Source organism: Lynx rufus, unplaced genomic scaffold (genome assembly GCF_022079265.1).
Source record: "Lynx rufus isolate CCGP_SWC_20201006 ecotype Redwood Valley unplaced genomic scaffold, mLynRuf1.p SCAF_19, whole genome shotgun sequence".
Lineage (NCBI taxonomy): Eukaryota > Metazoa > Chordata > Mammalia > Carnivora > Felidae > Lynx > Lynx rufus.
This window is the reverse complement of record NW_025814833.1, coordinates 26,797,261-26,824,766: the sequence shown is the minus strand read 5'-3', so window position 1 is coordinate 26,824,766 and position 27,506 is coordinate 26,797,261. Positions and strand designations below refer to the sequence as shown.

Here is a 27,506-nt window from a genome sequence, read left to right as displayed (position 1 = left end):
AGGTGCTTTGGGTAGTACGAAAGAGAACTAACCAAGCCTCTGCCCTCGAAGACCTCACAGACTTTATGGGCTGGCGAATGGAATGCACATAAGAACGGGAGCAAGTAGGACGCTCCTCACGATCCAGTTACACACAAGGGCTGCGGGTCAGGATGAATCGGAGTGGTTCACGGAGGCCCTCGGTTCCTTTCAGGAAAGGCCTTTTAGGCCCCTGCGGGGAAGGTGAGCAAGACCTTGAACAACTTTTCTGCTTCCTTTTGAGAGAAGGTACTCATAATAATGTACATCCATATTCGCAGCCTCACTGATCTACTGTCCTTTTGAAATAAGCCGGTTGGAGTTAGCTCGTTGAAGAGGAGAAAACACACAGGCGGTGTTTAACCTAACAAAGCAGAGTTCGTGACCTGATGATGAGCATCTGAGGTTTGAAGGTGTTCTGGGGTGACATCGTGCATGTTGCATTCTGTAAATATCTGTTCTGACATCAGAAGTCACCTTTAGGCTGGGCTGCTAGTCGTGGCCGACATAACTCTTTATGAAAATTAACTCCTGGGCCGCCTGGGTGGCTCAGTCAGTTAAGTGTCCGTCTTCGGCTCAGGTCATAATTTCCCAGTTCGCGGGTTCGAGCCCCGTGTTGGGCTCTATGCTGACAGCCCAGAGCCTGGAGTCTGCTTTGGATTCTGTGTCTCCTTCTCTCTATTTCCTCCCCCGCTCCTGCTCTGTCTCCCTCTTTCCCTCTCTCTCTCTCTCTCTCTCTCTCTCTCAAAAATAAACATTAAGAAATTTTAATAAAAAAAGAACATTACTAGATAAAATTTCAATCATTAAAAATTAAATTTTTATAAAGATTTAAAAAGTAAAAGATATGGAAGAATGTAAAAGAAAAAATTCACAGTTCCCCAATATCGCCCCTTGCTCACCAGAGGTAACTGCTATTACCGTTTCTGAAAAATGTTCTGTATTTGAACACGCATAAGGCATAGGCGAGTGATGCATACGCATGACCATTTTTACCCCAAATGGGATCACACTGTACGTTCGTGACCACTGCTTGAATCTGTGACAGCGTATCTTGGATTTGGTTCCGTGTCACCGCCTATAGATCGACTAGGTTCTTTTAACGTCTGCATAATATTCCATTACAACACTCATTGCTTTTAAGATTCCATTCCATAATTTGTCTGGCTAAGGAGAACAGGGGAGAGAGGACAAGGACCCCGAGGTTTAAAACAATCCCACGAAATTTTAGCCGCTATGAGAGTCCGTCGGATAGGTACTTTTGGTTACTGCTTTGCAGAATACGTAAAATAAAGGCAAGTTTTAGGTCTAAGCCACAGGCCAGCTCTTCCTAACACTTCTGTAACCAGAAACCATGCTTAATTTACTAAAGTCCTCTGAGGATTTAAATAGCACATGGATAGAGCGGAACAGTGGATGCTATTTCGACTTTCAAAAAGTTTGGCAAGCTTTTCAACCCAAAGCTGTTTTTACGAAATTGAGTCACCAAGGGATTGGAGAGCAGTGTTTTGTCCTGGCTCCTGATCGTGGCTTGGAGATAAGAAACAAAGAAACAAACAAACAAAAATAGAGTGAAAGGGACGCTTCTCTGAATGGCAGAAAAGAATACTGGAGGGCTACAAGGGATCAGCTCCGGGACTAATTTGATTTCATATTTATAGATGATTTGGAAGAGGAAGTATAGGACAAAATTGCTACGTTGGCAGATGTCTTTACGCTATTCCAATGAGGATCGTAAACTTCAGGAAGACCTTTGTTTTGTAGGAGCAGGCATGAAAGTGGCCGGCAAGCTTCGATATGAATAAACCCACAGAAATGTCTCTGGGGATGCATTCCTGAAGTTCATTTCCGAAGATTTATAATAGCCCTACCTCTTTATCTGTGAATGGGGTCTCTGCTTCAGGTGTCAGTAGGTGCAAAGAAAGGGACAGTGAAGTTGCTGCTATCATCAGGAGGGACATGGTATTTAAACAGCATTATGTGGACGTAAAAGAGGAGACTAGTAAGCCGATTGCCACAAGATATATAAATAAAGAATGCTGCTTTGCGTTTCTCTAGCATAGCCCCCAAAGGCAATTGGTATTCGATGGCCAGTGATTTGTCTAATCACTAACGTTCAAAGTGAAATAAGCCGAAAAGGTTAGGCTATCATTTCAGAAGAAATGCAGTCAAATGTTCTCTTCAACTTTACCACAAAATATTTTCCTGGCGGGCTCAGGTGGTAGAGCGCACGACTCTTGATCTTGGGGTTGTGAGTTCGAGCCCCACGTTTGGCGTAGAGGTTACTTAAAAAAAGTATTTTCCTTTTCAGAGGGCAACTTTTCATTACGAAAGTCAGAACTAGATGTCCTGACCTCCTCGGCCCCCACACATGTTTTTCAAAGCATGTCTTTCATACTGGCAGATACATTGTATCATGGAAGGGAACACCTAACAGAACCAGATCAGTGTCTTCAGAAGTTGTGGAATTTTCGGTAATAAATGATAAAGATGTCTGCCCCACCCACTTCGCGGTGTGGGTGAGAAACTCAAGCCAGCTGGATGATAAGAAACTGCCTTGTAAAGTGCTATACAGTAATACGGTAATATTACTTATTGCATGTTGTAATTTGGGATTAGAAATAGGAGGTGATTAAAGTCTAGGAAATGATCCTTTATAGGTATTCGTGCAAATGTGCAAAGACTGATATACAAGGATCTTCTTTGCATTGTTGTTTATATTAGCACATTATTAGAAGTGACTCATTTGTTCATCAGGGATTGGATAAATAAATTATGACATAGCCACACAGAAGAATGACAACAAGACATGTGTGTTGTGACATGGAACTATGTCCACGATATACATTAAGTGATAAAAAGCTGCGACTCAGCATGACTAGTATGCTTCCGATTTGGGTTAAAATTATGTGTTACTAAAAGTGTGTAGAAACCCCTAGAAGAATACATATGAAACTGTTAGCCATGCTTCTCTCTGGAAGGATAGGATGGTGGGGAACTTTTACTTTATGCTTCGTTTATTCCTGTACTGTTTGAATCGTTTACGATGAACATTATCATTTTTGTAATTTAAAATGTGATGAAGGGGCACCTGGGTGGCTTAGTCGGTTAAGTGTCCAACTTCGGCTCAGGTCACGGTCTCACAGTTTGTGAGTTCGAGCCCCGTGTCGGGCTCTGTACTGACAGCACAGAGCCTGGAGCCTGGAGCCCGCTTTGGATTCTGTGTCTCCCTCTCTCTCTGCCCCTCCCCTGCTTGTGCTGTCTCTCCCCAAAATAAATAAACATTAAAAAAAAACCCAGCATACAATAAAATGGGATTAAGGGGCACGTGGGTGGCTCAGTTGGTTAAGTGTCCAACTTCGGCTCAGGTCATGATCTCATGGTTCATGAGTTCGAGCCCCACATCGGGCTCTGTGCTGACAGCACAGAGCCTGGAGCCTGGAGCCCGGAGCCGGCTTCGGATTCTGTGTCTCTCTCTCTGCCCCTTCCCCACTCGCGCTTTGTCTCTCTTCCTCTCTCAAAAATAAATCAACATTAAAAAAATTTAATGAAATGTGAATAAAAGAAACATGAATTTGCCCTCACCCTGACTATTCTGTTATAATTGGGCAGGGGTGGGGGGGTGTAGAAGGTGAGGGGCGAATTTATGTTGCGCATGACTTGGGAATGCCTCCTGAAAAGAAACCCGGGGTCCAAAGCCCGCAGGAAATGGTGAGAGGAGGAAGTGGAGGAGACCGAAGAGGTAAAGAACAGGCAAGCGCCTTTCTTTTTCCACTAAGTGGAAAGCACACTCAGAGTTAAGGTCCCTTCTGCGTGCCCCCCTAACCGAGGCCCAGGACCTCCCTTAACGTGGCTCTCATCTCTCCGAGCTGCCTTTGGCCCTTGCTCTTCTGGACACCACCCTAGATCCAGAATACAATAAGGGCGGAGACTCTGTGTTGGTCATTGTTGTATCCCCACCTCCTAGCAAAAAAAAGAATGTTGAATCAATGTTTGTTGGCTGCTGAGTGAATGTTCTCCATTGCAAATAGACTGTATCTTGAGCGGTTTACTTTTGCACCATGGGGTCATCCCATGGTTTAAAAGGCTGAACAGAGCTTGTGGTCAGCTTGACCACTGGTGCCACGTATAGTTAGCTTTTATTTGGCTCGGGACTCTCCTGTGACAAAGCTTTTCTCTACTTTCCCCTTTCCAGATATAGCCAGAAGGCAGCGAGGAATGGCATGAAAAATCAGTTCAACCTCCACGAGCTGAAAATGAAGGGCCCCGAGCCAGTGGTCAGTCAAATCATTGACAAACTGAAGCACATTAACCAGGTAAGTGATACACTGGACAAAAATGGAAATGGGAAAAAATGAGGGCGGGACTGTGTTGCTGCATTTTCGTCAAAGATTCTTTCTGTTAACAAGGACTTCTGACCCTTGTTTTTCACCCCGTTTTTATTTTGTTTTATTTTATTTTATTAAGTTTACCTATTTAGTTTTAGTAAGCTCTGTGCCCAGTGTGGGGCTCGAACCCATGACCCTGAGACCAAGAGTCGCACGCTCTTCTGTCTGAGCCAGCCGGGCGTCCCTTCGCTCCACTTTTAAATTGTGAAGATAATTTTGTAATATTAGAGAAAACTCGGAAAATGGAGGGGAAAATATTTCTCACAATCCCACTACTCTATCCTGTTTTCATTTTTACCTGTTCTTTTCTAATATTTGTTCAGAAAACCACAGTCACACAGACTTTTTACATAATCGGAGCTGCGTAAGTGATTTATAGTTCTTAAAATTAGCACTATATTGGAAGCACTTTTTCTTGTTGTGACAGATCTTCATATTAATCATTTTTTGTGGCTGCTTAAGATTTCTTTAAGTATTCATCATATTTAATTAGCTTGCTTTTGCTGGACATTGAGATTGCTTCAAATTTTTTACCGTCATAAATAAAGCTACCTCTTCGCGCCTGGTGCTTTCTTCCTATCTTAGATCATTTTCTTAAAATATTGGAATTACCGGGTTAAAGGATGTGAGCATTGTAGTACATGTTTCCAAATTGCTTTCCAATGGGGAGATATCAGCTTTCACCGCCACTAGGAAGATACTAGAAGACCAGCTTCACTGCACCCTTGCCAACTTCTGACTCACCGCCATGCACAGAGACACCCACAGATTCCCTTGACCTGTACACAGAGTTTTTCCTCTCATGAGGCGTTTAGTAACTAAGACACAAATAGAAGTTAGTTGTACCATCTGCTTGTGATTGCTTTGTGGCCACAATAAAAAAAAATGCCACCCAAAGTGCCACCGTTTACCAGAGTGACAGTGTTCCTGCTCCGTGATCCATGGGTGGGAGGGCCCTGGCACCCACTGACTTCTATTTGTAGCTTAGGAAGAACTTTAATGCGACTAAAATCCTATGCAAGAACAGAGGTTTCTGTATGAAGACATTGGCATGGTTTTGTTTTTTAATACGAAGGTTAGCAATGACATTTTTGTGGTTCTTAGAAAATGTTAGGAAGGGCTTTCTAACAGTGGTATATTTCACTGCAAATGGCTTTGTGAAAATATTTACAACACACTTGGGTGGGACTCCTCCAGTGCCCAATAATGTGCTCTGTACCCAGTGAGCACTTAATAAATAGTCGTCAGCGCTGCGAAGCATGTGACAATGACAGTATTGGCCTAAAAGATCCTTCTTTCTGTGACATCACAACCTCGCTACGTTCTACGAAGCCTGGCTGGTGAAAGATTAGTAGGATTCTTTCCAAACGCATCTCTGAGGGGGTCGGAGCACAATGTAGACCACTTCCGGCTGGACATCGAGGGCATGATGTGCTTTACCTGGGGACAATAGCAGTATTTGTCCTCTGAATGATTTCCAAATGATCTCTGACCAGCTGTATCTGGGTGGCTCCGCTCAACTGGTGAGGTCCCAACCCTGGTGACGCCAAACTCTCAGGCGCCGTCACTGTGCCCCTAATCCTAAAAGAATACCGTCAGTAGATCTCTTCGGTCAACGGACCTTAAGGGACACCTGCTATGTGCTCAGCCAAGTGCCGGGGGCTTTGGGATTCACAAGAAGTCTAGTCCTCTGTATTCACAGCTTCCTTGGTGGGGAAGCCCAAGCACAGAAAGTGCTTAAAGGTAAGAGGCAGCCTGTGATGAGGAGCCAGAAGAGGGTTTTTGTGCGTCGGTTCTGGCTGGTTTGCGTAGGCCTGAGGTGGGCCAGGCTAGGGGAAGAAGGAACGCACAGGGGCAAGTGCCAAGAGCTGCCATAAACAATGAGTGCGTAGAGACAAGAGAGGGAGCGGCAGTCCCAGGAAAGATCAAGGGCCCGAGCATGGACCTCCACCGTGGTTAAAGGAAATGCTGTGTCAGACATGGGCTCCTATGTGATCCAGTGGTCACTAAAAATACTTACAGCCTTTCGGCAAAGACTTTGCACGTTTGATATTAATCCCATGGGAGACCGTGTGGGGTGGTGGGAAGAGCATGGGCTTTGGATCCAGATGGATCTGAATTTGGTGTATAACCTGGGGCAAGTCATTCGACCCGAGCTTTAGTCTTCTCATCCGTACTATAGAAAGATATCGAAACCTCTCTTAGAAGGTTATCGTGAGGCTTCGAAATTTTATCTGTCCCCCCCCTTGTAGAAAACTTGACTAAATGACACGTGTAACGTGTTTTATATATTCTTATATATTTTTCAGATATACGCAAATGTATATAATGGCATGTGCATGACAGATAATACGTGGCAGTTAAGACTATTATAATTCAGGATTTCCTCTGCAGGCAGGACTTGAGTTTGAAGGGGAGCGGTATGCCAGTACTTTTTGCCCGTCTGATCTGCTCCCCCAATTTGTGTGGTTGTCGATCCCTTTGATGTGTCTCTTCCTCCTCCGTACTGTTTCCTTCTGTGCCTTTCCTCTGACTTCCAGCCACAAGAGCTGAAACCACTTCATAGGTAGGGAGGTGTGTATCGTGAGAGTCGAAAAGTCACCTTTACAGCTTCTTTCTCCCACCTCTGCAGTAAATGCGTATGTGAACGTTTTTGGTTCCCTTACACATACCATTGAGCAACCAATTAATTCTCATTGATAGACCAGTTTTACCTGTTTAAGTAGAGCTGTTAAAATTGGTTGGGCTCCAAACACCCACACTGAGTTCTTCTTCTCATCCGTCTTGCTTTACATGGCAAAACACATTTGTTTTCAGACCTTCGATAAAATTTGTATTTTGGCTGTGATTCAATCTGAAAGTGAGACATTTTAGGAAAGTCGAGGAAGAATGTTAGGATGGCAGTAATGACGGCGAAGAAGATGATGATGATGTGTCAAATCTGTATAGCATTTGGGCATTTTTCAAAGTGATTTCTTGTTCTAAACGTCTAACTGGTTACGTTGGGAAAAGTATTCAACCTGGAACAGTATAAGATACAGTACCGTCACAGAATCATTCTTTTCAAGAACTCATTGTGACCTTTGGACATTGCCTCGTCCTTCCTGACCCTGCGGGGTAAATGATAAATAATCTTTGTCCCTTTTTGTGGCTAGGGAAACTGAGGCAGCAAGCCAGTGAAGGCTGTGTGGGGCTGCCAAAACGTCCGGTGAGTTCAGTTGAAAATGCGATCAGTCATCCAGATGTTGCTTCCCATACACTGCCAAACATCTGGATTCACTGACTGCCTCACTAAACTGACCTAAAGTTTTAGTGATTGGAAGCGGGGAGCGGGGGGTGGGGGGTGGGGGGATAGAATCAAGTTAACTTGCCCAGGTTCACATGTAAGTGAGTGGCGAGTCCCGGAGTACAGTGCTGTTTTCCTAGGCCCCTCGCTGGGTGCCGTGTCTATGAAACCCCAGTAGGATGCTCCAGAAGACGCATCTGTAGATGCAGGGCTACTTACTTCTGTCTGTCTAGGTAGGTACGCCCATGTGTGTCCATCCAGATGGACTGCAGCTCGGCCATTTATGAGCACTTCCCGAAATAACTCTTCACTTTCTCACATGGAAATTCTCAGCTGCCTCCTTTCAGGTTATGCTTGCTGTTGATAGCACTGGAAATAATATACTCACTAAGGGAATAAAGTAACATTATTTCCAGATTGACAGTCCCGTGGTGTGACCTTGAGGGGATGGGTTCAGGGTCAGGCCTGGGCCCCTTTCCTGGGAAGGCCTGCAGGTGTGGAATGTCCTCCCCTCCTCCTTCTAAGCCAGAGTTCATGTGTAACATTCCCACGATTGGAAATGAGGACCTTTTTATTTCCTTTTCGGTTTCCAATTTGTGTGAGGATTTATTGTCGTGTGTTAGCAGAGGAACCGGACGCTTTTAAGGCCTCGGCGTCAGTTCTGAAATTTGCTAGGCCATATTACTTTCAAAACACAACAACAACAACAAGTTTTATTTTTGTTAGTGTTCTGCTCCAAGGCTCCTGCGTGGAGAGAAGACCCCCCAAACACCAAGAACGATCACAATACCTTCTTACCCCGACGATACTGTGGGCCATTTGCCCTCTAACCTAGCCTCGTTGGGGACGTTTTCTCTCTCTTTAAGAGTAGCTCTGTAGTTAGTGCGAATTTAGCAGCCCCTGAACTGCTGTCAGTTATTGTTCCCGAGGAGAATCTAGCTGTTTATTGTTTGCCGCCGGTTTCAGTTCAGGTTCAAATGAAATTCCAGAAATTGTTTCCTGCCTGTTGTAAACAGTCGAAGCCAGAGCAGTCAATACCTGCCCATTTGGTGTCTGAGCTTTTCATTCAGAGCTGGATAAAGTCTCATCTGTTCGGGATGGCTGAAATGTCCTGCTGAATGGTGGGGGAGTGGACGAGGTGGCCTCTTAAGATTCCTTCCAGCCGTGTGATTCCGTGATTTGTAGCTCAAGGTCAGCCTTTAACCCAGCACCCTCTTGTGAACAAGTCTTGTGACTTTATTCTCTGCCCTGCCACTCTTTTTAAAACACCCTGTTCCCAGGTCACCCCTTTCTACTTTGTAACCTCTCATCTTTTCAGAGATTGTTCTCTTCCCACCAGTCCTCCAGCCTGGGCAGATGGAACTTCAACTTGCCCTTCCCCCCACCCAATTCTTCTGTCCTACTGCCTTGTTCCCGTTAGGCTATGAAAGCATCAAACTATGAAAACACGTTTGCATTCATCACCCCTAAGGTTTCCCTCCTCCGGGGCCAGATAGGCGACCTGTCTTCGGATCACGTTAGCCACGTGACCCCACGCGAAGGATATCCGTTCCGCCATGTAATTGCACTCCACAGTTCAGTCTGTAAAGCTCTTTCACGTACATTAGATACACTGATCTTCACGATGGCTCTGAGAAGCAGGCCTTATTGCCTACATTTACCAGATGAAGAAACTGGGGGCCCCGGAAGGGCTAAGTGACCTACATGTAGTAAGTGGTAGGCCTAGACCTACAATCCAGGGCCACTGATTTCAGTCTGTGCGGCCTTTCCTTATACTTCTTTAAGGCCACAGCACACCTTGCTCTGGTTAACGAGTCTAGACAAAGAAGATGTGCAGGAGTGCAAGTAACTGAAACTCTTTAATTTGTCTGACAATTTCCGAGTCCCTAATACAGTAATTTCCACGGTTGAAGCTCTGAAATCACCAGCAAAGAAAGGATGAGCGTATTGTTTACCAAACTTCAATTAGGAAGATTCTGCAAGGGGCGCCTGGGCGGTTCAGTCCGTTAAGCATCCGACTCCTGGTTTCTGCTCAAGTCACGAGCTCACGGTTCGTGAGATCGAGCCCCACATCAGGCTCTGTGCTGGTAGCGTGGAGCCTGCTTGGGATTCTCTCTCCTCTCTCTCTCTCTCTCTCTCTCTCTCTCTCTCTCTCTCTGCCCCTCCCCCCGCTTGCTCAGGCCCTCTTTCTCTCTTTCAAAATAAATAAATAAACATTAAACATTTTTTTAAAGAGGAAGATTCTTTGAAAACCAACCACCATGCTAGATGGTGTGGAATGTGGAAACAGAGACACTTTGTGATGTGGCTTTGAGTTATACACAGCAGACAAACTTTCTATTAGCTGTCTCTAATTTATAAAATGATGTGAAACGGTGAAAAAAATGGAAAAAGTGAATCAGACAGGCAGTAGAATTTCTCCATTTCCATCCCCCTTGGCAAGCCCCTGAAAAGTATTTTTAAGGTGCCTGCCGGACCACTGTGTCATGAAAAGACACTAACTTTTGAAATAGCAAGTTAAAACTTTTAATAAGTTAAAGAGTAAAGTGGTTAAGTGTCAGAGAACTACCCAGGACATTCCTTAGCATGTGATTTAAAAACAAAATCTTTACATGAATCTCAGGCATGGTAGAAAACACGGAGCAACTTTTTTCATAGTCTTCCCACAGTAAAACCAGCGAGAGTCATAAAACACTGGCCTCGTCCCATGGTTGCTAGAAAAGCCAACATTGATCTAAAATTTCAAAATAAAAGGAGAGCCCTTTTGAGAGTCAGATTTAAATAAAAGGCCTTTCCAAACGGAATTATGTCCCAGTGTCTGTCACACTTAGCGTGGCAGAACTTTAGTAATGGCCATTTCCATATGGAGTCAGAATGTGTGTGTGTGTGAAAGACAGAGTGTCTACAATGGCATGTTAACAAGAGCCAATGAATGACTTCTGAGTTACAAAAGGACAATGTGAGTTGGTCTTTAAATACCAGACCTAGACTCTGTGGAGCTAAACATCATTTCATGAAATAAAAGGGAATTAGCTGATGCATTCCAAAACACATTTATCATTAAAAAATCTTCTGTCATTTTGCTTAATAGCCTGAAAAATAATTACAATGTCTGGTGGCTTTGGGGAGCATGTGTTTTTAATATCTTAATTACCATGTACAGTTTAATAACCCTGCACCAAGAAGAATTCCCAAGTATTTCGTAGTAAGTTTTTTGAAAATGAACTCTTGGCTATATTTAGAATCTACAGGATTAAAGGTACTTAAATTAGGTCATGTATTTTAGTCCTTGCATATTAAATGAAATTACTCAAAAATGGAAGAGGAGTCAGGGGTGGTGAGCCAAAACCTTATGGGGAGCAGTGTTGTGGTAATCTGGACTTAGCAACGAAGGGAAAGACATTATCGTTTTCCATTGCAGTATATTGCACTCTCTTGTGAGTGTTTTGTTTTAGTTAGAAGTATTGGACATGTCAGCTATGGAAAGACAAGCTCTACTACATATGACGAGATAATTCTATCAAACTACAAAGGTGACCAGATTTACAAAGTTAGAGACAGATTTCCAAAATATCTCTGAAATCCGCAAGGTCTCGTGTGCTATTCACATTTACCTGCTGGCCAAATGCAACACATTTTTACGAGCAAACGGTTGTTCTCTACCCCCCCCCCCATAAGCCTTCACTCTAAGCAGTGTATCAGTAAGTGCACATTCAAAGACTATTCAAGGAATTCAGAGATAATTTTTTACCTAGATGTATTTATGAATATGCATCTTGCCTCTGGGCTGTCGGCACCTTAAATCTGAGACCATGCATCTAGTTCTCTCTTTCGTATAGCACCCAACATCGTATCATGTGTAGACAATATATATAATATTTTATTGGTCAGCTTATTCAAAGAACTCAACCTTTGCCGCTCAATTGATTTCCTAATTTAGATTCAATTTAAGGCACTCCTCACATTCAATATTAAACCAGCTTCTGTGCTAAAGGACAGGTTTACATAAGTGCAGGGTTGTAGTTAGCAGGGGCCTTTGGGTCATGGGGTCCAGCCCTCTGATTTTACAGATGAAGAAATTAAAGCCAAGAGAGAGAAATGACTTGTCCAAAGTCATACTGCCAGGAAATGGCAAAGCTGAGGCTGGGAAATGAACACGCCAATATGTTGCAGTGCCATTGCTCTGGCTTCCAAAGGCTCCTGTGTAACATAGAACATTCTTGCAGGCACGCAAGCACACTTCCTTACACAGTACTCCTGAGCATGGCAGAAACCCATTCTTCAGCAATTTCATCTTTGGAACGAAAAGCAGAAGAGCATGAGGCATGACCTTGCTAATTATTTACCGCCTATTATGGATAGTACCTAGTGCCTGGTTACAACAAGTACATCTTGGTGCCCGTCGCCTCACTCAGCCCACGTACCCGTTGCACGCACACCACGGTTGGAGTGGGGGTGTCTGCTGGGGTCACTGAACCCAAAGCAGGCAGAGTCAGCGGGACTTGTTGTCCGCGGCCTCATACCCACCCCCAGAGTCGGCCTCGGGCTCCTGTCTACATCCAGGGCTGGTCGTTCTGGGAGTCTCATGCTTTGGATCTCAACTCCTCCAAGCTTCCTGGGTGCACTGTACTCATTTATCTTAGTGCCTTCTCCCTCCTTCCAGAATGGCAAAATTAGCATCATGTTAGTCAGTGGGCTTCTGTGCCAGTTAGCTCGGTTGTTCAGGCAGTGTATTCAGATTGTGTTCCATAGGGAGTAGAGATGTGGGAGACAAGCTGTGGGGGGGTGTTCTGAGTCCCCATTCCTATTTTAACCAGCGCAGCTACATTTTTAAAATCTGCTTTACATATCCGTCTTCTGAGTAAGATTTCACTCAAACAAAGGGTTCCAACTGCTAACACAATAAGATGTGCCCTTGAAGCTCACATGAAAGGTTTTATCCCATATGAGCCTTTTTTTTTTTCATTAGAGCATTCGTGCAACAAACGTACTGTTACATGTAAGACGGTCACAGAATGCCTTCCAGTCCCCATCAGCCACTTCTGAAATGAACTGTTGGTTAAAATGGGGACCAAATGGGAGAGTGTGAATGACTAGGTGGAGACATTATTCCTACTGGCAGTGATGTTCCTGTTGGAAGGCCCACATCCTTGTACTCGTGAGCCAAAAGTATCTCCTTAGAATCTGAAGACCGACACATCTCTGTTTTCCTTGCACGTGCCATTAGGATTCTGCCGATGGGAGTGAAACTACACAGGGCAGACACTTTTGCCCCTGGGTGGCAGCCTTTTGTTCGTTGGCTCAACCAAATGTGTGGCCTCAGTCCTGTGTGCCCCCGTGGTTACTTGAGACCTAACCCTGTACTGTAAACTTATTTGACATGTGACCAGGGATGTTTCCATATCCTGTGTGGGCTCGGTGTTAGTACTTAGTGAAATGTAAAATAATAATAATGGGGTCAAGTCTGTATCCCTAGCTGTATGCTTGCCTTAGATAGCAACCGTAGTGATTTTGCATAGCAACTGTTAAGTGGAATGTTTCCAGCAGATTTCTAACTAATGTCAAAGTGAAAATTACATTTTTATTAATATGCACTGCAATAAATCGGATAGTTTCCCAATAGGGTTTAAGCATGCTCTTATTTGTTTAATTAGTTGACTTGGATATTATTTTCTTCATAGGCCATATTCTACGAAGGCATCACTTTTCAGAGTGATATCTATTCTGTATCATGGGCAAGCAGTTGACAAGAACAAACAAAGCTAAGAGAGTTACTCTTGTGGTGTGTCATAAATAATGAGGCCCAAGTTCGCATCAGTTATATCCCAGGGCACTGAAGAGTCTTCTGGTTATTATCATGGTATCACCGTTAGCAAATTTTTAACCATCACGACAAATATAGGAGAAGAGCCAAAAGACTGGAGAGAGACCTGGTTTTTTACCCTTACCTTTAATAAGGGGTAGAAATTGAATTGTGAAAACCACAAATCAGGGAGCCTGGTATCACATCTTAGCAAAATTCTAGACAAGATTCTTGGAGAGCATGAGCTTTTAGAAGCCACTGTGATGATTCCTAAAAGCCACCGTGGGCTCACTCAGAACAAATCAAGCCATTTCCCCTGATGTGTGTGTGCGTGCGTCTGATTTTTACTACATCGGGGAATGGCAGAGACATGGCGTACCCACATTTCAGCAAGGTGTTTGACAGAGATTCCTGTGATCCTTTTTAAACAAGCGGCAAGTAATGTTGGCTGAGTGATCGTATAGTTCGGTAAATGTATAGCTGATTAACTATCATGTCTGAAGAATAGTTTCTTAACATATCAGTGTCAGCCTGGAGAGAGGCGTTTAGTTGTTTGCTTTGTACTTGACCCTTACTGCCTAAAGTTTTTTACCAGTGACTTAAGACAGGGAAGGCATAATTTTAATATTTTAGTGACAGAATGAAGCTAGGTGGGGTTGGCAAATACATAGATAACACAATCAGGATCTAAAAATATCTCAGTGGGCTGGAATGGGAGAGAAAACCAGCAAAGTGAGGAGTTACAGGGATAAATGCAAACAGTGTTACATGTAGATTCACAAACATGACTATGTAAGCGCAATGGGGGAAACCCAGCTTAGTAAACATGTTTGTTTTTTTCAATTATGATGGAAACAGCAATAAGGAACAATGAAACCTTCACTGACCCACAAGAATGTATCTCTCAAATATAGTGAGCACTTAGCAGCTCTTTTGGTGTCGGGGCCATGATTGGTGGGGTAAAGGGGGACATACATGTATGTGTATGTTGGGGTGGGAGGGGCGGGGCATGGAAGTGAGTGGCCCGTGAAATATTCTTTATCCTGTTTAAAGGTTCAAAAGGACTGGGGTGCATGGGTGGCTCAGTCGGTTAGGCATCTGACTTTGGCTCAGGTCGTGATCTCACAGTTCATGGGTTCAAGCCCCGTGTCGGGCTCTGTGCTGACAGCTCAGATCCTGGAGCCTGCTTCCGATTCTGTGTCTCCCTCTCTCTCTGCCCCTCCCCTGCTTGCATTCTCTCTCTCTCTCTCAAAAAGAAATAAAAATAAAAAAAATTTTTTACAGGTTCAAAAGGACTGTTTTGGGATGGTAATGTTTACCGTTCCACATGAGTTTTGCTTAAACCAATACTATCTGCTTTAGTTGTTAAGTCTTACTGGTGTGTGATTTAGAGTCATTGTAAAAAAAAATTGGGGAGCCATGGCACGGTGTAATCTAGTTTGGGGAAAGTACAAAGACCTTAGAACCGAACATAGATTTATGTTCAAACTGCAGGTACGTCACTTTGTGGCTGCCTAGATTTAGGCCAAATTGTTTAACCTCCCGGTACTCAACTTTCCTCATCTGTGAAATGGGTATACTACGATCTGTCTTGCAGCATTAGTACAAGTGTTAGAGATAATGCCTGTAGTAACACTCAATACATCGTAGCTACTCTTTTTCTTCATATTATAATGGTATGAAGAGTCAGCATAAAGGAAAGTCCATAAAGGGAGTGACCTTTTGAGTGGCTTGATTCTCTTTGCCTCAGTTTATCACTTTCTGGAATGGAAAGACTGCAACTTTTCTAGTTTAGATTGTTACTTAAATGATTTCAAATTCTAAATATAATAATCCAAATCCTAAAGATTCTTGGAAAAATATATCTAGCCAACCTTCGACAGATTTTTGAACTATTTAAAGTTTAGTTTGGCTCAAAGTAACTGAATGGAAAATTAAGATGATAAATGTTTTAAAATTTTATATATGTGTGTGTATATATATATATATATATATATATGTATATATATGAAGGAGTGTGTGTTTAAATCAAGTTCTTCAGATTTTCCCAAGTTTGAACTCTGCCCTAAAGTGGGGGATCTATAAATAGGCAGTCTGCCCTTAGAGTACAGCTCTGAGATCTTACCACATGATCCCCAAGTCCCATTTTATCTTTAGCCCCACCAGGACCTTTCATGGAAGGATGGTATGGAGTGAAGATACTTCAGAGCTATAAAGTCAGGGCAAGTTAATCTGCATTCCTTTTGCATTTTGCCCTCTGGTTGAAGATGGTGAGAGGTTCCTATATTTAAAACCCGGCTGACATGATATCCTTATTGGCAGATGCCTCCCAGGAGGTATTTAGAATGATTTTGAGCGGCATATACTATGTTCGTGAGCGTGTGTGTATTTCACATGCCGACAGAACAGAAAGAATTCACAGGGCTTGGGGCTACTGAGCTTTCTCGAGACGCCATCACTCTCAGCTGTTGGGGTGATGTCACAGATGCCAGGAACACTGCCTAGGCCCCAATTCCCGGAGCTCTATTTTGCACTGCAGAGCCTAAGGCAGACAGGACCCATTCCATGGGCTCCACCATCAAAGAACTTTGGAATTTGTTAGCCACAGGCTGGGACCAGCAACCACTTGTCGTCTGGGCAAAAGGAGAGCGGCCCCCTGCTGCCTGAGCCTTTGTCCCTGCCTGGGATACCATGGAAAATGGGGAAGGAATCCAGACTCATTAATGAGCTAATACAAAAGATGAAGCCAAGCCAGAGGCAGTTCGTTAAGGCTGCATATGGATTCTCGAAGGCGGTTGGAAGGATCTCCAGATCAGAACCCAGTGGCGCTGTTGCCTCTGTTTGCCAGACCCAAGTAGAGTATCCCTGTGGGGAGCCATTTCCATATTGCTGATTTCTTCTTTAGGGAATGCCAGGCCCTGAGCTGTCACATACCAAACTTGGTTGATCAATAAATACAATCTGTTAACCCACCGGACAAATGACTGTTAAAGCCACCGGTTTCGTCGTAAGATGCTGCAGCGCAGCTCAACTCTGAGCTTCTACTGGGTTGCATGGCTTTTGTTCTTGCCTGTCGTTCCTGGAAGTCGCTTAAACCATGACTGCTTTTTACTTTAAAGTTGTATTTATTTAAGTAATCTGTATACCCAACGTGGGGCTCGAACTCATGACTCCAAGACTCTAAGTCGACCGACTGAGCCAGACAGGTGCCCCTAAACCGTGACTACTTCTGTGATTCCTTTCCAAATTGAAACTCATCGGGAAAAAAAAAAAGTAAAATATAATGCATGTATATGATACGTAGTTTATATAGTATATGCCATATATAAAATCTCCTCACCATTTGTTTATTTAGCAGTTATTTATTGAATGTCCACGTTGCATATAGTGCTGAGTTTGGTGGGCTCTGTGGATAAAGACAGAGAAAATCTCCCCATACACATTTATCGTCACCTGCGCATATATCGTTACTGTTTGTATTCATTTCTTCAATATTGAGCGGCTGTGTGTGCCAAGCGGTGATACGGCCAACTTCAGTCCAATCCTTGCTTTTAAGGAGGATGAGGAAAACATCCTACATAACTAGAATCCAAAGCCTAGAGTAAGTGTCCTAAGAGAAATAGAAACCAAGTACTATGCAAGCCCTGAGAAGGGAAGGATTAATTCCCACCGAGGGAATTAGACAAGACTTCAAAAATAGGTAGCCTTTAAGCCAGGCTTTGAAAGATGAGGAGAATTTTGACGGATAGCGGTTGGAAGAAAGGATCTTCCTGGCAGAGGAATGTGGGGCGAACAATGGCACAAAGACATGAAAATATGTCAGTAGCCTCGGCCTGATGCAAAGTCTGAACTTTACTCTGTCAGCAGTGGAAAGTCGGTGAAGGGCTTGGAGGAGGAAAGCGGCGTGGTCACATCGGTGTTTCATGATGTTAACTCTGCCAGGAACGTGAAGGGAGGTTTGGAGATGAAAAATCAGGGGCAAGGCATCCATTTAAGCCATAGCATTTGCAAAGCAAAGAAGTAAAGCTTGTTATTAACATTCATTAACCTTCCTTTCCAGTGTCTGGTGGAATAGGTTAGGGGATAAGAGCTGCTCTGTCCCTGAGGTCAGGCCACTCATCTGTCGGTCATTAGCTAGGACATCGGAAGGGCCGTAGCTTGCAGTGGGTTGGGTCTTAGACAAGCAGGTAGCATGGCGTGACCTTCCCAAAGCAGACCAGTACCGTATCTGGGCCCCACAGTAGAAAATTCAAAGAAAATTCTGGTACCTCCAGAGATCTGTCCCTCATTGAACCTCAAGTAGAAGTTCTCACAATGAAGTATTTAGATTCCCCGATGAATGTGTTAACTATTACTTTTTAATCAATTTGTTACACGCTTTTTTTAGTCAGGATTCCAATTAAAAGTGGCTCCTTGGCTGTTGAATGTTGAGTGCCAGCCATCCGTTCACTGAAGCCTCAAAAATTACCAAAACTGTGAGAAAGATTGAGAGAGATTATAGTGTTTTTCTTCAGCTGCCACTGTGGGTGCTTAGATGTGCTGGAGAGACTACTGTGTTTCGTGACAGCCTCACAAAGAGGAGTGAGGGAACCCGAGGGAAGCACTGACTGTTCGCCTTCTCCAACCTTCTTAAAACACATTTTCCCATTTGTTATCAACTCCTGTGTTTTTCTAATTATGGCAGCCACTTAGAGTTGGTGCTGTTTCCCCAGAATGGTCTCCAAGAACTTTATATACTTTCTATATAGGACCCTGCTTGGTAATGTCGCTCAAGCATGTGCTGACAACGAGCTGACCCGACCTTTCACCGAGACCGGCTGGCGGGCCCCGGACACTGCTTTTTCTCCCCACCGCAACACTCCCGTGGCCTTGCTGGTCAGAGCAGATGCTAAGAAGGCAGATAAGGTGTCTTGTTCGGGCACCGCAGAAGCTTGTTTACAGCACTTCCCCAAGGGTGGGGTCTCGTCCGCCCAGCTCGTCACTATCTCTTCTTCGAGAACAGTGCCTGGCACGTACCAAGCGACTAGGAGCCATCGCGTGAATCTGTGAAGGATTCTGTTCCAGTTTGTGACTTGGCTGTTTTCCTCCAGTTTGGGGAGACATTCTCCCTCCAACCGTGATCCTGTGCCTGTGCCGCCGTTGGGGTTTGGAAGCAGATAACTCGTTTCCTAGTTTCGTGGGTGCACAACACGGGCGGAGGGAAGGTTGGGCCCAGAATGGATACTCAGCGTCTCAGCAGTACTTGGTTTGGATGATGAGATTTAGGACGTTTGGCCTAATGAGATGTAATGAGATTTTGGGACTGAGAGTTGATGCTGAAATGTGTTGAGACTTTGAGGATGTTGTGATAAGGTAAATGTATTTTGCATGTGGGGTGCACACGAATTGATGAGAAAACGTATGTGTGTGTATAGAGAAAAAGCAAGAGAGTAGGGGGGTTCTTGCCGCCGTCAAAACAATCATAAGATGTTACGTTGGAGTTTTGTCTTCAAAGCATATGCAGAATATGCCAGGTGTGACAAGAGTCATCTAAAATACTCCTGCCTTGACTTAAAAAATATTTTATTTAGGGGCACCTGGATGGCTCAGTCGGTTGAGCGTCTGACTTTGGCCCAGGTCATGATCTCACGGTTCATGAGTTCGAGCCCTGAATCGGGCTGACAGCCCAGAGCCTGGAGCCTGCTTCAGATTCTGTGTCTTCCTCTCCCTCCGTCCCTCCGCTGCTCACACTCTGTCTCTCTGGCTCTCTCAAAAATAAATAAACATTAAAGAAACAATTAAAAAATTTGATTAATTTTTTCCAGCCTCATTGAGATACAGTTGATATATAACATTGTGAAAGTTGAAGGTGTATCACGTTTTGCTTGGGTACGCTTCTCCGTTGCAATCTGATACCCCCGTAGCATTAGCTAACACCTCCATCGTATCACGTAATTACTGTTTCTTTTTGGTGGTGGAAACACTGAAGATCCCCTCTCTTCCTTTGCTTTCTTGAGAAACATGGTGGAATGGTACCAACGTTTTCCCCACGAGTGCTCGTTCCGTTAGGCAGCAGGTGGAATTCTTGCTGATGGAGGCCCCAGGCTATGGCCTACTCTCTCCTACTACGCCTGTTCTGTCCCATAAAATATGAAATTAATTGGGGATGGAAAAATCTATTTTATCCGTCTAAGCTTAGCTTGTTGAAGTTTGAAGAGCTGAGATAAAACAGTAATCCATGTACCTATTTTATTTCTAGACTCCAGCCTTCCTGGGTCCTGAAGCCCCGCGGTGACTCATGCCTCAGTGTTAGGTAGCTAGATGTTGGGAAACTGTCTGATTTGCGAGTTATAAAAGTGAATAAAGTGACTAGGATCGTTAGCACCACCTACCCTATTTACACAGATTTCTCGTGCCTTCCCCCAGGAAATAGTCTCTATGAGGAAGGACAGAGGAGTCTGCGATCTTGTCTACTTCCAGTATATTCCTTTGCACCCACCATGTACCACTCACTCTAAGTTGTCACCACTCTGCTGACCTCACTAGCCCTGAACTCCCTTTCCCATAGCCAGTCACCAAGCGCTCATTCTTTGTGACATTACTTGTCTGAGATCCTTTGCCCCCTCTGTGCCACTCCCCCTAGTGTAGGCCTATCTGACTTCACCATTGACTCCCCCCATCAGGCATGGAGACTAGAAAAATCAGTGAGACACTTACTGCCCTTGGCTTATGTCTTCGTCTTCTTATAAGAGCACTGTGGTCTCCGACAGGACTTACATTTTGCTTTTGTTGATCCATTTGTGTAACTTCTGTGTCTACCGCGAAAATACTTGTTGCCTCCCTTTTTAAGTCCCCGACTTACTTGCCTCCCACTCTCTGAGAGCGAGGGACCTCTTCCCTACAGCTCCTCACCCCCTTTCTTCCTAGCCACCCACTCTCGTCATCCACTTAATTTCAGAATTTCCCTTATAGGTTCATTTTTTTTTTTCTCTCTGCCCTTAGTAATTCTGTCTTTAATGAAAAATAGTAAACAAACAAAAAAATGACCTGGAGAAAGACAGTGATGAAGGCCAAGTAGCATTTATCGAGTACTTGCTGAGTGCTGGTACTCCTGGGTGTTTTGAAACATCAAATAAACAGCACCATGCCTGTTATATGCTCCCTTCTAGATTAAAAAAAAAAAATCCATAATCTATAAATGCTTTTGGCTAGTGATGATGAACAGCAGCACTTTTTTTTTTTTTCCAAAGCAAAAACACCAGAAGTTTGGAAAGGAATTTGCAAGTTGTGTTGTAATGCAACTGATCTCTTTCTTCCTGAGAAAGTTGGTTTCTTGCCAAAGCGTTCAATTCAGGCCCACGCAAACTGGGTGTATTTATAGAGGGCCAAACGGGGAAGAGAACATGATAAACTTTCCTCCCCAGTACAGCAGACAATGGCAAACAATCACCAGGTGAATGCCGCGTAGCACAAAAATTGGGGAGCAAAACGCCTGTGAGCAGCTGGTTCAGATCTAGGGACTCAGAAGTGTTACGCCAGATGATGACAAGCCCTGAGGGATTGGGGGGGGGCCCTCTCTATCTGGGGGACATCGAGGGGACTGGCCCCACTACCACTGCCTCTGAATTCTTCGAGATGTTAATAAGAAAATATCTCTGCACTTAAGTGTTTTAAAGTTTAGGAGGCCCTTTTATTTACATTGCCACGTGTATTTCCCCCTCCTATCCTGTGAGCTAGCTATCATTAATATTCTCTTTTGTAGACGAAGACACTCAGATTGTAATAAAAAGGTTGACCTTACTCTAAATTCCGTGGTCTTTATTCTCCTCTGCTGGGGGAAGAAGAACCATTAAGACGGTCTTATTATCTAGGAGGTTACTTGACGTAGCCTAGAATTAGCAGCTTCACCTCTAGCAATTTCTTCTAAGGAAAGGGTAGACTAGTCCACAAAGATGTATAAGGATAGCCCGGTGGCATTGTTGGCCATAGCAAAGAATTAAAAGCAACCCAAATATCTGTCAGGAAATTTATTATGTGAACGATATCATTTCCATAAAATGGAATATTCTGCAGCCACTTAAAAATACATTTTTTAAGATTTTAACCAATCTCTACCCCCAACATGGGGCTCGAACTCACAACCCTGAGATCAAGAGTCACACGCTCTACTGACTGAGCCACCCGGGTGCCCCTAAATTTTTTTTTTTTTTAATGTTTATTATTTTTGAGAGAGAGACAGAGAGACAGAGAGAAAGCAGGGGAGGGGCCGAGAGAGAGGGAGACACAGAATCGGAAGCAGGCTCCAGGCTCTGAGCCGTCAGCGCAGAGCCCAACGTGGTGCTCGAACTCACAGACCGCGAGACCATGACCTGAGCCGAAGTTAGCACTTAACCGACTGAGCCACCCAGGCACCCCTAAAAGTATTTTTAAATACCGCTGTGAATGGAAAGATATGCACGATATATTGTTAACTGAAAAAGCAGCTTAGGAGACAGTATTACGGTACAATCCAATTTTTATCAAAACTGACACACCTGTATACATATGTATGGAGGAAAAGTCTGTAAGTATATGTATCAAAATATTAGCAACACTATAGTAATTTTCGTTTTCTTTTTTTTAACCACTGTGCACTTTGCCCACATACTTTAGAAATTTATTTTTAAATCAGAAAAAGCAATACATCTATTATGATGCAAAACAAACATTTTGAATTGGATGAGGACAAAAATAAGACTGAAACCGCCCTGGGTCAAGTCAATGCTCTCACACCTTCCCCATCTCTGTCTCTGCTGGCTGCCACAGAGGTAACCTAAGCCCGGAGGGGACACTGGAGGAGAACCCTCTGGGCTGGTGGCCTCCTGCCTAGTGCATACTGACCCAATGTTTCAGCCCCAAAGGCCATCACCTTAGTTCTGCGGGCAGCACCAAGGACCTTCAGAGAAATGGCCCCAGAGGCATGTGGCCTCATGACCCACTTCACCCAGGACCCCTTGCCGACAGGCACACCGAGACATGTGTGCACAGTTAGAAGTGGCCCTCCAGCTTCTAAGCCTCCCAGAATAACCCAATATTAGTCCATCATTCACAAATTGGCCCGAACATTTTGGAATCTATTTCTACTTTTTGCCTGCTCTACCCCCGAGGGAAATGAATTCCTTAAGTTTAGTGTTTGATATTCAAAGTAGGGCCTCCCTTCATCCAACCTAAAATCATCTCTTTCAAGTTCAAGGGGGTACCCCCCTAATTCCAGAGTTCTAGGACATAAGTTTGTGGTTACCATAGCCATCAACTGCATGCACTTCTCTGATTTTCCCCTGCTAGCCTCCATCTTTTCAGACTCAAGAGGCCAGTGATTTCAGTCTGTCGTCATGTGGCTTTGCCTTGTTCTCCACCCTCCGTTATTTGATGTCCCTATCTCTGGACGTTGTCCTTTTCCATTTTGTCTTCTTTAATACAGCATCAGCAGAATGTAATCCCAAATATTCTGGGAGTAAGGTACAGTCGCACATATACCGTAGCTCAAAAATCAGCACTGCAGCTGAAAATCAACTTCTCTCCCGGTGGGTTGCTAGATGCAAACATTAGAAGTTCAGTTTTTCGTGGCAGGAGCCGAATCGTTAAAGAGCCGTGAATTCCGGTCTGTTTTATCTTAACGGAGAGACGTGTAGGCAGCCTCCACTTTGTATTGTCTACTACACCAGGACCCCACGAAACCCCAAACTGAGTTTGATTGGGGGGGGAACCCTCAAATCAATGCAATAAATGCCTATTCCAAGTATAATATCCAGGATCTATGAAATAAGACAGCCCTAATCTCTCAAAGACCAAAGATAAGGCCATCTGACAGCTTTGCCACGTCAGAGACTCTCAGTCATTCCTCTGCACACGTGTAAAACCTTCGGACTTTCTTGAGAAAATAACCTTTATTTCAAAAAAATTGCTTTGAAGTTTGAAAATCAAAGCAGACCAGCTGTTTCTCAGCACAGAAAGGATTTTTCCCAAACTGCTAGAAAGCTAATAAGGCTTTCAAAGGGCAGTGACAGCCTCCCCCAACGCCCGGCATACGGGGAGCACTAGCCGTGTGACTAGCTGGTTACAACTCAGGCTCTGAGGAACTCTGCCGAACCTTCCACCCATGTTCTCCCCTCTTCCCCCACTGTATCTTCTCCCTCTCCCCAACTCCCCCCACCCCTTGTGTTTTAACCATGTCATTCCCCAAACCTGCTGTAGCATAGACCTGGACTATTTTGACTTCTTCATGACTTCTACCGAATGGAGTTTTCCTTTCCCTGTTCTTTTTTTTTTTTTTTCCCCTAAAGGGGTGAGGTGAAGATTTTATATTTCTTCCACAAAAACAAACAAAAACCAAACTAAATGAAGTGGTTTCTTATTTGCGTGTGGCCCCAGTGGATTTTTCTTTCCCCCTGTGGGTCAGTGGCCCTCGATAGAAAAAAGGTCCCCACCCTTGCACCAAGGGGTCTTGCCAATTTCATTCTTCTTCAGAAAAGGGGATGAATAACCGTGTGGACAATTAGTTACTGTGGGTGGGGGAAGGAATTTGACTGGAGGCAATTTTCTTTGGAAAGAGATAGGAAGGCACGAGAGATTGCAATAGCTCTACTTGTGAAAAATAGAGGGGATGAAATAACTTGGTGGAAAGTTCAGCTGAGAACGGGAACATCTGGGGCTTATTCATGGTTTTTCAGAAGTTTTTGAAGCTTTTTTATGAGCTGGGTTGACCTCAGATTGAGGAGGAGATTTTTCAACTGTTAAACAGTTTTTTCTTTGCATTCCTAAAGTCATATTGTGTTCAGCTTGTTAATATCTGCACAGGGGGCCTTGGGCAGAGTCGGCCAGAGCAGCATGCGTTCGGGACATATTTCCCCATAGCTGTTATTTCCCTTTCTTGTTGAGGATTTGCATGTGTCCCTTTCATCCATGCGTACAGCAGATTCCTCCACAAATAATTGCATTTGACATCACAGTTGTTAGAGAAAATGCAGGGGAGGGGGAGAGATCTCCATTTCCCTCACACCAAGACAGCTGGAGGGAGGAAGCAGGTTAGACAGGGAAATACATAAACATACCTGGAATGTAGCAGCAGGTAATTCTGTCTGTGTTAGTCACCATAATAGCTTGCATGTTGGAATATCAATGGTGTGGATTCCAAGATGTCTAGAATTCGGAAAGAAAAAAAAAACACCACAAATCAACACCCAGCATCCCATTGACTTATTGGGCCTGACGCTGGAAACATTGGCACTTGCCCACATTTTTTTCTAGAACGGAGTTTAGGTCATTTATTTGGAGCTTCTGGTGGCCAAGGCAAAAGCATATTGCAGGGAGACCCCAAACCCAGCTTCCGATAGGCTGGGGGAAGGGGTATCAATCAGATTGTACCATGGGCAGAAGTTCCCATGACTGGGACTCTCGGAAAGGCAGACTCTCTGAAAAGGAGCGTGTGTTCTGGGCGTGATGGTGTTGAAAAAAGCAAAAAATAATCTATGCGCTAATACTACAACCAGAGAAAAACTTGCTATGTTAGAAATTAAGCAGCACTGCCCAAATAGAAGCCCTCATTCTTAATGGTCTGCAAAACGTCCTGTGGCTAAAACTCTTGGAGGTAAGTCAGTGATTTGGTTTTTCTTTTGCTATTAACTGGCAGGCCTACAAAGGTTCCATGCAAGCAAAAGAATTTAAACAAATTTCCAAAAATTTGACATTTGAAAATTTGGGGAGTTATTTGGACACAGATGTTCTGTGTTCCGTATTGTGTTTATGTTCTATGCCAGGCTCCTTGATTAAGAGCTAGAAGACATACAGACGGTTTAATAAATCAACACATAGTACTGGAGCTTCTATTCTAAATACATTTATTGTTTATTCAGCCACCATGTGCCTGGTGCTCCGCTAGGCCCTGGGAATCTAGAGAGGCCCCAAAGCGAATCCGGTAGAGTTCTATCCTCAAAAAGCCTGTGGCCTCCGAGAGGAGAGAGACATGGGCTCAGATAATTACAATACAGGGCAGAACGTGGTGGGCATTTTAAGACAGGTCTAAACAAAGAGTTGTGGGCACACCGACGAAACAATTCGATTTGGCTGAAGGGACCGGGGAAGAACTTGTGGAGGAAATGACATACGAGACGTTTCCTGGAGGAGAGATAGCATTTCAACAGAAGAGAACACCATGGGCAAAGCGTAGCAGTATGAAGCTGCGTGTATATTTGGAGCCTGGTGCACAGCGGAGGTGTGTGGAGAGAATGGTGGGGGTCAGGGTGCTTGGTCTACCATGGGCGGTTACGAACTTGAGTTAGGAGTCCAAGAGAGAAGTCTAGACAACCGGATATTTAGATTTTGGAATGGTAGCATTCCCTTAGAACCAGGTCTTTGGGGAACAATATTAGAACCCAGCCTCTGCTCTTTGGGGGTCCACAGTTTACGAGGCAGAGCATTCATTTCTATCTGCGCTGGAAACCAGAACCACCTATGTATCATATGATACAATATGCATGGGCACCAGCTGAGGAGTGGATGCGGGAAAGCAGCCGATATATTGTTGGTGATCTGTTGTTTTTGAGGCATACTCGGAGCTGACGTGGCATGCCCCCCCCCCCGTTCAAATGTCGCACCCTTCCTAGACAAACGCGGCCACGAGCCCCGAACAGACTTTCTTCATCAACAGTAGTGGTTGGGAAGGAAGGGGACAGAGGAGAAAATGTTGGCAGGCGAAGGAACAAGCGATTCATTTTTAGGTTGGGGAATGAGAAAATTAACTGATCGTAAATTCCACGTGATTAGTTTTTCTCCTGCTTTATCATGAATAAAGGACCTGTTCACATTTTGCAAGTAACACCTCACGGTACAGAATGGAATAAGCAGGCAGGCCAAGTTCTGCCTTTGTTTTTTGTAAAGGTGTGAGAAGAGGAAGTTTGTGTGACCCACATCTAGACTCCCTAGGGGACAAAAACCCTTCTCATCATGTATGAACACGTAAGTATTTGACACTTCCTGCTGCACTGAAAATCGGTTCAATTGAAATAACTGAGTTATGACTCAGTTTGTGTGCCAGGTGTCTACACATCTTTATTGTTCTGCCTCTAAGAATTTCATAGGTTTGGAAGATAATCCTTGGGTGAACGAATTAATGTTGTCCCCAGTGGAGTTCGCTTCTGGACACTGTTATGCAAGTCCCCGTGGATGGCCTTGAGGGGAGCCCTGGGGAGAGTGTGGTTTACTAAGAGTGAACTTGCTCCTGTCCCTTTGGATCTGGTTGGCTAAAGCATCTGCTGCCTTTTAAAGCATTATTTTTCCCACTTCGTTTCCATTACCCTATACCACAAGGACCAGTGCACCTGTCTTGTATTGGAAAGGAAGTAAGTGTCAAAGTGAGAACAAAATAAGGACAATTGGCTCATTCCAGGTTTGTGTGGGACTGCAGTACAATTGCTCTTCCCACTGTGGGAAGGGGGTAGAAAATCAGCCACAAGAGGAAGCAGTGTTAAATCGTGGCTTGTGTCCACATCCACTCTGGCTAAGATCCCTTTATTTATTCATTTGTTTATTCCTTTATTTATCTTTAAAATCTTCATTATCAAAGTAGAGTCCGGCTAAGATCCCTTTATTTATTTATCTATCTATCTATCTATCTATCTTTAAAATTTCCATTATCGAGGTAGAGTTGGCCTGCAATGTTATATTCATTTCACGTGTACAACACAGCGATTTGACAAAGTCTTCACGTGGCTCAGTGCTTACCACGCTGAGTGTAGTCAGCCAGCTGTCATGCCTTCAGGTCGCCCCAAAGCGTGCTAGGTTCTTATTTTGAAGTGAATTTTCCAGAGAGCCTCCCTTCTGAATAGTGTGGGCAGATCTGCTAGTGAGACCATGCAAGTTACCTCCCCCTCCTCATCGCGGGATCGATGAGACAGCAAAGGGTCAGGGCTTCAGAAGTCTCCCATTTTGAGTAGGATGTGATGCCAAGGTTGCGGTGACTTTCGGGCATTAAAGATCCCGTGGCATTTCTTAAAGG

The 27,506-nt window shown here is 44.1% G+C and overlaps 1 protein-coding gene across 4 annotated transcripts in view; it reads left to right on the top strand.

Moving 5' to 3' along the window:
• The window catches only part of GPC3 (glypican 3), a 424,445-nt gene that overhangs the window by 320,854 nt on the left and 76,085 nt on the right, over positions 1-27,506 (top strand). For all 4 annotated transcript variants that reach the window (XM_047082089.1, XM_047082088.1, XM_047082087.1 and 1 more), the window contains one exon: positions 4,214-4,334. In XM_047082089.1, coding sequence (XP_046938045.1) covers positions 4,214-4,334 — 121 coding nt within the window. The remainder of the gene's footprint in view (positions 1-4,213; positions 4,335-27,506) is intronic.